The sequence below is a fragment of the Orbicella faveolata genome, unplaced genomic scaffold (assembly GCF_042242905.1).
Source record: "Orbicella faveolata isolate gen_17 unplaced genomic scaffold, um_ofav_v1 contig_3, whole genome shotgun sequence".
Taxonomy (NCBI): Eukaryota; Metazoa; Cnidaria; class Anthozoa; order Scleractinia; family Merulinidae; genus Orbicella; species Orbicella faveolata.
This window is the reverse complement of record NW_028301558.1, coordinates 1,313,897-1,323,862: the sequence shown is the minus strand read 5'-3', so window position 1 is coordinate 1,323,862 and position 9,966 is coordinate 1,313,897. Positions and strand designations below refer to the sequence as shown.

General features: G+C 50.1%; 3 protein-coding genes, 1 long non-coding RNA gene and 2 pseudogenes across 4 annotated transcripts in view; 1 reads left to right on the top strand and 5 right to left on the bottom strand.

Annotated features, from left to right (window-relative positions):
* Nucleotides 1–9,966, top strand: part of LOC110048775 (uncharacterized) — a 63,713-nt gene that overhangs the window by 36,340 nt on the left and 17,407 nt on the right. The window lies entirely within an intron of this gene.
* LOC149106026 (uncharacterized) lies at nucleotides 278–809 on the bottom strand. The gene has a single exon (XM_089297307.1). It carries the CDS (start codon nucleotides 773–775, stop codon nucleotides 278–280), a length of 498 nt encoding a protein of 165 aa, XP_089153433.1. The 5' UTR covers nucleotides 776–809.
* On the bottom strand, nucleotides 1,127–2,073 carry LOC149106025 (uncharacterized). Its single transcript, XM_089297302.1, has one exon. It carries the CDS (start codon nucleotides 2,060–2,062, stop codon nucleotides 1,319–1,321), a length of 744 nt encoding a protein of 247 aa, XP_089153428.1. The 5' UTR covers nucleotides 2,063–2,073; the 3' UTR covers nucleotides 1,127–1,318.
* LOC149106024 (uncharacterized) lies at nucleotides 2,157–2,959 on the bottom strand. The gene has a single exon (XM_089297305.1). It carries the CDS (start codon nucleotides 2,957–2,959, stop codon nucleotides 2,300–2,302), a length of 660 nt encoding a protein of 219 aa, XP_089153431.1. The 3' UTR covers nucleotides 2,157–2,299.
* LOC149106023 (uncharacterized) lies at nucleotides 7,198–8,105 on the bottom strand (annotated as a pseudogene).
* Nucleotides 8,419–9,548, bottom strand: LOC149106022 (uncharacterized; annotated as a pseudogene).

Sequence of the window (9,966 nt, the reverse complement as noted above, 5' to 3'; positions counted from 1 at the left end):
ATTCGCCACCTTCAACCCACTTTTCGCCTCGTCTCATCCGTTCCAACATCCTTTTGGTATGTTTCGCTTCTTGTTTGGCTCTCAGGCTTCCGATGCCTTTGGTGATACTCCAAGCCGCCTTGGGTAAACCCGCCACCACACTGACAGCCCCTTCTCCCGTTTGGTACCGTCTTCTTTTGGTTTTAGTGGTTCTACGCCTTCTCGAAGACGTTTTCTTTCTCCTCGACCTCTTGGGCATGTTGGTTACGAATGAAGATTATGACTGCGATGTCATTTTTTATAGCGGCACGTGACGAAATCGTATGTCGTAGTCTCGAACGTATCGGTCGTACGTGGGAGATGTGAAATCCGTCACCACGTCGTCCAACGTTTGCATCTTGGTCAAAAAGCCATCCAATTCCTCCACACCACCCAGAGCGTAGTTCCTGAGTTCTGTCAGCGTCTTTTCATACGTCGTGTAAGCGAATTGGGCCATGTCCATCTTGAACGAATACTTCTTGAAATCGTTCCATCCTCTCAGTAAGGTGGCAAAAGCCGTCAATCCTACCACCGTGTACCCGTCTTTCCACACGGATCCCAAGACGATACTCACGGCCACAACCAGTAAGGCCAGTCCGTTGAGAATGGCGTTGCACAACTTGAAGTAACCGAACATCGTCCTTCGACACCACCAATACTTGTGGTAGAAAGCGTACAAACCGTCCAAACGTTTCAGGGAATCCAAATCCACCACGGTGTTGAAAGGCTCATCCAATAAACATACAGAAGTACTCATGACTCTTCTCTAACCAGTGCCAAACGTAGTCTGACTTTCTATCGGGACGTTTGATCCTTTTAACCTGTTGCTCGTATTCCCAGATCTCGTCCTTGAAGGCAGTTTCTATGGATTGGTTCAGGATGTCCTGGACTTGTCGGTAACTATCGCACTCGTCCGCGATACGTTTCATGTCTTCGTGATCCATGCTGGTCGCATCCCAGTAAGAGCGAGAGCATCGGCATAGATGCAGGAAGTAGGGGAACCACTCGACTTCACTCCTCAACATCTTGATTCGAATGGTTTTTCATCGGCGAGGGGGTCGTCTTTTCTTAAGTCTCACGAGTCTTCATATCCTGCGACCCACGCCTACTCCCGCAGCACCAATGGCGGCGGTCGTTCCAGCTCGGATTCCTGTTTTCACGGCGCGGCCGCCCAACGCTTTGGCCAATCCCAAGGCAGCCCCTTTGCCAATGGGTAACATCGCAGACAAGGCATTTGCAAGAGCACCGCCCAATTGCTTTCTCCTTTTCTGTCGACGACGGCGTCTTCTCATGGTTGTTCTCAGTTACGTACACTGGTCGAATTGCGTGTGACGGTAGGACGTTGTCCGTTTTTATAGGTAGTCGTGATCGTATTGGTGGTTGTGATGCCCGCAATGCGACGACCCGCGGCCGTCTGTTGTTGTTGGCGTAAAATCTCTTCCAATTGTTGCTGCATCTGGGCTTGGTCGAGAACACGGTCTCCTCGCCTCCTTCTTCCTCCTCGACCCGATTGAATCGACGAAGGCGGTGTGGAGTCACCACCACTTCCACCTCCTGCACCTCCACCTCCCCCTCCTCCGCCTCCACCTCCACCTCCGCCTCTACCTCTACCTCTGCGTCTTCCACTACCACTAGCGCTACTTCTTCTACGGCTGCCGGAATCACTGGAGGACGTCGGTGTATTTTGACGTGGGACGCGTCTCGGTCGTTTCCCTCCTCGAACAGCACGTGCCAAAGGTGTGGAGTCTGTTATCCTGGGTGCACCGACACCCACTGTGACGTTGGAGCGCGACAATGATCCAGCACTACCGACACCTGCCGTGACATTGGTCTGTGACACACCCGAGCCAGGAGTGCCTACTCCGACGGGCGAGACATTTGGCAGGGGTGGTGTCGGCAGTGACGATAGCGGTGAAAGAGCGTGAAGACTCACACCCACACCCGCTGCAGGCGGAATCGGAGTAATCGTCCGATTCGGTGTCCCCCAAGGCGAATAATCGTTCAGAGCCGATAGGTTGAAATCGTCACTACCATAAGAGCTCATTTTTATCCATTCCCCTCTCTCTTTCTATCTTGTTCTCGGCGAGTTCTCGTTGCTTATGAACCAAATCATCGAAACCTTCACCATTATATGCGTTTATGATGGACCTCACTTGACGGTAACTCTCGCATTCTGTGACCTGTCTCATCGGTTCGTAGTCCAGCTCATTGGGATTCATGCAGTATTTGAGTCTGGTCTTACAAATGACAATGAAAAGTGGAAACCACTCGACCTCGCTCCTCAGCATGACGGTGTAGCAAACTGATGGCATCGTACGAATCCTTCGTCTTTTGGCACATGGCTGAGGACGCGTTGATCGTCCTGAGTGGCTGGATGAAGATCCAATAGCATGTAACCGTAAGGTCGATCAGTGACCTTTCGAAACGTGTCCAACACGTCCTGCCATTGCGTGGGAAACGATTGCAGTAATAGATTTCGTATCCCCAACTGATCCCGAGGGTTCTTGAAAGCCGCGATGTAATGAGCGTTTCGGGAAATGGTCTTGGCGAATTTTCTGTTGGGGAATAGATCCTGGCACAGGTAAAGCACCGTGATGTTCCGATGATGCGAGTGTTTGGTGAAGAGATCCAACACGCGCTTGTCGTTGCCACCCTCGTCCATCAGGTCGTCCAGGACCAACACACCCCCTCCAGGAAACCATCTGGGTAACTGTTCGCTTTCGGGGATGCCTTCGTGAAACTTGACCCCACCCTTCTTGAGCTTTTGGAAACCATCTTGCCACGATCCGTAGCAGTAATGAATACTCTTCGGTGTCTGTTGGAACAAGTCTCCGTTCTCCAAGAGCAGTTTGGTAGTGAACACCGTCTTGCCGCACCCAGACGGACCCGCTATCAACAAACTCGACGGAGTGTGAAATCGAAACGCTTTGCGTCGTTCCATGATCTTTGAATGGCCCCCTGTCTCGAGACGCTCCGTTTTTATCCGAACAACTTGGCCAATGGGGTCTTGACGGCCGGGATGCGTCTCAACAGACCCAATAGGGTGACCTTACGATTGAAACAGATGGGTTTTTTCTTGGCATGACTCTTGATCTTGGCCATGGCTCTCTTGGCGGCGGCTCTCTTGGGACGCTTGGCAGGCGCCGATCTCCTTTTTCGAGGTTTCTTGGCGAATTTACTCAAGTCTCCGAACTTGTCTTCGTACCAATGCCTCTTTTTCATTCTTCTTTTCCTATCTTCTTTCTCGGAAAGCCTCGGCATGGTGGGCGCTTTCTTGTGTTTCCTACGGGTGGTCACAGTAGCCGGTAATTCACCTGTGTGAAGGACAGCCGGCGGTTGAAAAGACACTTGTCTTCTGGCGGGTTGAAGTATTTTAAGATCGAGACGTCTTTTCGGCGGTTGGTTTTTCTTGAAATGAGCCGTACTGGGTTGAGGCGTCTTTTTACCAGCTTTTCCGTACCGTTTTTCTAACCTGGCTATCACGTCGTCCAAGTGTCTATGCCCTCGAAACTGAAGATCCATGACATGTCTTGTTTTGTTAGTAACTCCATAATGAACGATTTGGGTTTACACCGCACCTTTAGGCACTCACAAAGTGATGGCGTAAGGACTTATTGCCGTAGCGAAGAACGTGCCAATACGGGTAACACTTGTAATCTCTACTAGCGTTCGTTTGAAGTCTGGCTCTGATACTCAGGTGGAACAGAACGTATCGAAGCCAATGATCTTTTTCCTGGTCCAGTATGAATCGGACTCGACGGTAACTGTCGCAATCCAAAATGCGTTCCATGACCTGTCGAAGAGGATCGTCCGAGGACAATTTCGTATACTCTTCTCGACACAGTTCTAAGAATCGATGGAACCATCTGAATTCACTACGCAACATCCTTGTTCTCTCGAAAATGAACGTCTTTTATTTCGAACAGCTTACTTTATAACAAATGACGCACTCCTCTGGAGGAACCGCGCGTGTCCTGGTGACACGGGGTTTTACAAATCTTGCGCCAGGCCAACTCGTCCACGATCAAACGTTCTAACATGTGTCCTACTTTACGATCGTTCTCCACAAACTCGTTTTTCTTAAAACGACTCAAGAAATCGTTCATGTCACGACCTTCGGCTCGGTCGATCAGGAACATCAGGGCGTAACCGCCGCAACTCTGACTGAACAGGGACTGTAGACTCCTGCCGTTGTGAATCTCGTACTTGAAATGACGGTCCAACCATTCTTGGATCGGTTCGGCGGTTCCGTACGCGTCCAACGGTAGACCGTAACTGTCCAGTATCTCGCATTTTGTTCTTGTCGGCCCACAAAGCGATCCAATGCACGCCCGGTTTATCGTGAGGGTCCGTGTTCACGATGTAAGTGGTCGGTCCTTCTTGGGGCAGTGCCCTGGGAAGTCGATCGCAAGGTACCGTGCCGTAAAATACACAGCGTAGGGACGGATTCGTCCGTGCCAAATGATCCAATTGTACATTATTCAAGGCTACTTTCTCCATTTTTTCTTCTCATTGGTACACGTCGTAGATGACGACTCGGTTCTCGTTGATCTCCAGCAAGTTCTCGAATTCGCCGTACAACAAGATAGTCAGGTTTTCTCCCGGATTGGCTCCAAAATCGATCACAAGACGCAGTTCACCTTCCTGCTTGGGATTCAACACTGGACTGTCCAAACATCCATTGGCCGTGTTGTCAAATACAAACATGTTGCATCTCTTGCCGTTCCCCCAATCCACTTTTCTCACCATGTTTCCTTTTCCCCTGCACAACGCTCCTGAGGCTTGTAGGAATTTGTAGTAGCCTCTCTGATCTTTACTGTCCCCATCGTGTTGAAGTTCCAAGGTCTCGTAGGGGTACTCTTCACCTCTCACTAATTGTTTGATGGAAGCCAGATTGAATTTTCCAAAATTGAACGGACTCTCGGTGATGGTTCCGTTGAAGGCCACTTGTTTCAACAACACCACCACTAGTCTATTAGGTAGTTTACTGTGGAAAGGATTGCTGCACTCAAAATGACGATTGTCGTTGGGATGCGAGTAAGTGCGAATTTCACCTCTCACCGTGGGGTAAGTGGCCACTCTTCCACCTTTCAGACTGGTCATGATCTCTCGGTACACCGAGGGAGTCACTCTCACTTGAGACACGAACAATCTCACTTTCACGTCGGCTTCAGTCAGTCTGAGAGTATCGGCACCGGCCCAACGGATGGTCCACATGGCTGGGGTATTGAAGTACATGTCGATCTGGATCTGTACGCCAGGTAACAGTAACTTGCTGAGATGAAACACTTCCAGGAAAGGTTTGAACCTCAAAGTCACGGCTTCTCCATCCAGAAACTGGGATCGTCCCAGGACCACGTTCTTGAGATCTTGAGGTAAAGCAGTATAGTCAGCGTGAGGAGCAGCAAAATTCAGCTGATTTGCAGTCAATTCATCGGCATCTCCGTCGTCGGGTACACCGAGACAGTTGTACCAACCGCTGGGTGTCAGGATCGATTCACCGTCGTCTCTGTCGTAGTTCAACAGTGTCTCGATGTAGGCTTTGAGGTAGTAAGTATCCGTCTGGGGGCTGATGAGAGTACCATTCAATCTCACATTGATCTGTTTGAAGAGGGTGTGGGCCAGATTGTTGGCGAGTCCCATGACATTCGCCGTCAGCAGATTCGTGTTGTTAGTTTTCTTGACGGTCAATTCCACCTCGAAGAAACTCTCGTTCAAGTCGATAAAGTCTTCTTGAGGATCGACTTGGAAGGTCACTGGATTGATCCCCGTATTGAGCGGGTTGATTCTCACCAAACGTCGAGACGACATGCTGACATCCGTGGAAGGGGTACTGAACATGTTCAGGCGAGGGTTACGAACCCCCGCCGACCGGGCATGAGCCACGAGGTCCGTCATCGTCTACGTCGTCTTCGTCTCCTTCTCAGGGCCGACTGCACCCAACGATAGTTCGGGCGTTTTGATCGGGACAGGAAGATCGATCCGCCTTTATACGTTCGTCGTATCGGGATAAGTCTCACGCGCCTCGAGTAAATGGGATTCATACTCCAAATAGGTCTTTTCTCACTTTTTTCGCCAACGCCCGTTTGATCTCTTGCGTCGCTTTACGTTTCACGGCACGTCTCGCTCCTCTCTTGACCCCGGCGAGTCCACCTCTCCAATTGGGCTTTCCTCCCTTGCCGCCTGAATTTAAACCTTTCAGACCCTCCGTGGCCGCCTCGGTGAGAAAGTCTCGGAGAATGCCGGGACCTCGTTTCTTGACACCTCTCCAAGCCATGCCGAATCCGTCTCCAGATTGCTTTATTTTATCGGGATGAAATCGTACCAGCGTTCCACCGATCATTCTTTCTTAAAGTGTAACGTCACGATCGTATTGCCCTCTCCAAAGGTCGTCAGTTCTCCAGTTGTCTCAGCCACTTGCACCTCTATTATGTCAATGACGTCTTTGCGCACGGGAATATATTGAATGTGGTAAGGCTCGAAATACTGGACACCCGCACCTCTTCGAATCAAGTTGACCTCTCTCAGTAAATCCGTGACCTGATTTCCCACCACGCCACTTCCACCCACGTCGGAGTAGACGAACAAAGATCGCGAACTGTTTCCCACCACCACCTCGAAAGCTTCGTTCAGGTTCAGAAAACGCCAATTGGAATAGATGCTGAGTTTCAAAAAATCTCCATGTCCTCCTTTGTCTGTGATGACAGCCCAAAAGGCAGGTAATCCGTCAGCGTCATGTACGTCCCCGACGACGCTAATGTCTGGAATGACATCGTCAAAAAATTCGATCTGCAAGTTAGGTCCCAGATTATAACCGTTGCCGTTCTTTTCGAGCCATCCCATTTTACAAGCCAGTTCAACATTGACGTGGAATGCAGGAACAAGCGTGACCGGACGTAAGATGTTTTTGTTGTCCGTGACCAGGTCTTCGCCTTCCCACTTTAACCTGACGTATGTTCTTTTCCCATCACTCGTGACATATTTGGCTCCAAATTTGGGTCCAGATTGTTTGAAGACGCGTTGTCGATCGAAATAGGCGATCATGGATTTCATGAGTCCAATACTGTCCACGTTGTAGAACACCTTCTTGAGGTCCTCCGTGTCGAAGTAAGCTTCTCCATACGTGTAGCGGCTAATCGATTCTATGCGTCTCCATGCGGAAAAGGACAATATGGTTTTATCCGTAGAAGCGGTGAAGGAAGGCAGCGACACGTGCGCATCCGGCATGGCGATGCTACTCATTCTCACTTTCCATCCTCCGTTTCCATTCAGGCGTATGGGGTGTGGTAACCTGATCTTGAAATGGTTCGGTTTGTTGTCAGGGAACTCGCTCTTACTACTGTGACTGGGTAAGCTGACGTAAAAATCACTCATCCTTTTTTGAAATGCAACGTGATCGTGGTCACGCCAGACGCAAAGTCCACCAGTCGTCCGTCGTTCTCAGACACCTACGTCTCGACAATGTCCAAAAAGGTCGTGCGCACCGGTAGATATAGGATGTGTCTCGGTTGAAGGTCGACCACGTCCGGATCGTAACGAACTTGTTTCAACATGTCCGTGACTTGATTCCCCGTCACCATACTCTGTCCCGCATTCGAATACACGAACAAGGAACGACGCTCGTGACCGAACGCTTCCTCGTAACTGCGATCCAGGTCCGTGAAGACCCAATTGATGAAACAACTCAAATGTAATGTGTCCGGGTCGATCTTGTAAAATGTCTCGTCCCCGTCATTCTGTCCTATGATCAAGTCCATGGCCGTGGGTATGACTTCCTTGGGAAATTCTTTCCTCAAGTGGGGTCCCAAGACGTAACCCGGTCGTCCGTTTTGCAACGTTCCCATCTTGACCCATTTCATCTTCTTGGCCAATTCGATGCCGATGGACATTTGGGGAAAGACGCATTTACCATGGAGGAGGCTGAGGCACGTTCTCGAGTTGTCCAGGACGCACTCTCCATTCTCGGCCCTATGCATGACCGTGTACAGCAATTCGGTGGGATCGTCTGGTTTGCTCTTTTTCTTGTACATGGTCACGTCGGCATCCGTTCTGGATCTCAACCTATGCATGTATCGATCTCGTATCATGTTCAGTAACTCGGTACCATTCCTCGGCGTGAATTCCAAATCGCCCTCTCTCGTCACTGAAGAGACCTGCGTGTATATGTTTCGATCCGCGTTCACCATATCGATCCACCAGATTTCAAACAGAAGAGAATCTTTCAAGTCCATCTTACGCACCACGGACGGAAACGAGAGGTCGCTGATACCCACTTTCCATCCCGACTCTCTCAACTGCAACGGGTTCGGCAGACCGTTCTTGAAACTGTTGGCCTTGTTGTCCGGAAACTCGCTCGTACTGGCATTGCTCATCAGTTGCACGTAAAACTCGTCGGCAGACTCATTCATACTTAAAGTGTAATGTCACCGACGTCACGCCCGATTCAAAGTCCACCAATCATCCGTCGTTCTCGGCCAATTGCACCTCCACTATATCCAAAACGTTGCTGCGCACGGGTTTATATTGAATCTGAGTCGGTTCGTACGTCATCTTGATCGGGTCGTGGGGGACTTCTCTCAAGAGGTCCGTGACTCGATTCCCCGTGATGGTGCTACGACCCACATTCGAATACAGGTACATGGGACTGCGAGGCGTAGGGAGGTCCGGATGAATGACGACTCCACGATGATAGGTCTTGGTGTATTCCTCGTCCAGGTAACTGAAGCGCCAGTTGCAATAGGGACTGAGCTGTAACACTCCGTGGCTGGTCACATTCCAAAAGTTATGAGATCGATTGTCGCTATGGTCGGTCCAGTCTTTCTTGAAATCAGACAGAACGGTATCGTTGGGAAAGATCTTGATCATATTCACGTTCAAGTGAACGGAGTAATACGATTCCTCGCGAATCAAACCCAACTTCTTGACCAGTTTAGGACCAAAATACACTCTGGGACGTTTTCTGTCTCCGGACTCGCTGAGGAACGTGTCGGTGTTGTCAAGAATCAAATCGTTCCCCTCCCATCGGAACACGGGGTAGTATTTTTTCCTCTCCGGCGCTCGTAGACTTTCGTTGGCGCGATCCATGTAATGATACATGCGTTCGTGAAAACGATTGATGAGGTATTGCATGAGAGATCTACCACTCGTCACTTTGTGTAGGTCACGGTTCAGTTCCTTCCCGGTGACGCTGAATGGTACGCTGTATCGCGAAGGACTCCACGTAAAACCATCGTCTTGCAACCTGAACGTTTCAATGGTCCACTCCACTCAATACCGAACACATAATCGTTGTCACCAAAGTCGTGCGCTTGAGGGACCGGTACTTGATGCGGTCGTGACGGAGGGATCGGGTAAGACACGCTCGCCAATCCCACTTTCCATTCCTTGTCGGATTCAAACAGGAGCGGGTACGGCAGACGGTTCTTGAAACTGTTGGCCTTGTTGTCCGTGAACTCGCCCGTGCTGGCATTGCTCAGCAACTGCACGTAAAAGTCTTTCATTTTTTTGTCTTTGGCTTTTTGGTCACGTACAAGCCTTTTTTATCCACCCAACTGTCGTACTTGACTGGCCAACCTTTCCAACGCACCAAGACTTTATCCCCTTTTCGTTTGACGATCTTGTCGATGCGGAACAGATCGTCGTCCCTCACGGACACCTTTTGCAAATCCTGCGCGTAAAACATGCCCTTGACCGCCGTGCCGTCCCATTCTTCCACCTTGTACGTGGTGACCTTACCAGGACGCACCCTGCGTATCACAAACACCTCTTCGGTCCAACCGGGTAAATACCCTTTCTTGAACTGTCGGAACTTCTTGTTCAGTCTCACACGATCCCCGACTTTCAGTGGAGGTCGTCTCGATTTTTTTCCTTTTTTCTTCCCGTAAAGAGTCTCTCACACGTCCTCGCTATTGGCTAAAGTCACTTGATCGGGAGCCATCTTGATACTGC

Excerpts from the sequence above, each read along its gene's own strand:
- LOC149106025 (XM_089297302.1), bottom strand. The coding sequence starts at position 2,062 with ATGAGCTCTTATGGTAGTGACGATTTCAACCTATCGGCTCTGAACGAT.
- LOC149106026 (XM_089297307.1), bottom strand. The coding sequence starts at position 775 with ATGAGTACTTCTGTATGTTTATTGGATGAGCCTTTCAACACCGTGGTG.
- LOC149106024 (XM_089297305.1), bottom strand. The coding sequence starts at position 2,959 with ATGGAACGACGCAAAGCGTTTCGATTTCACACTCCGTCGAGTTTGTTG.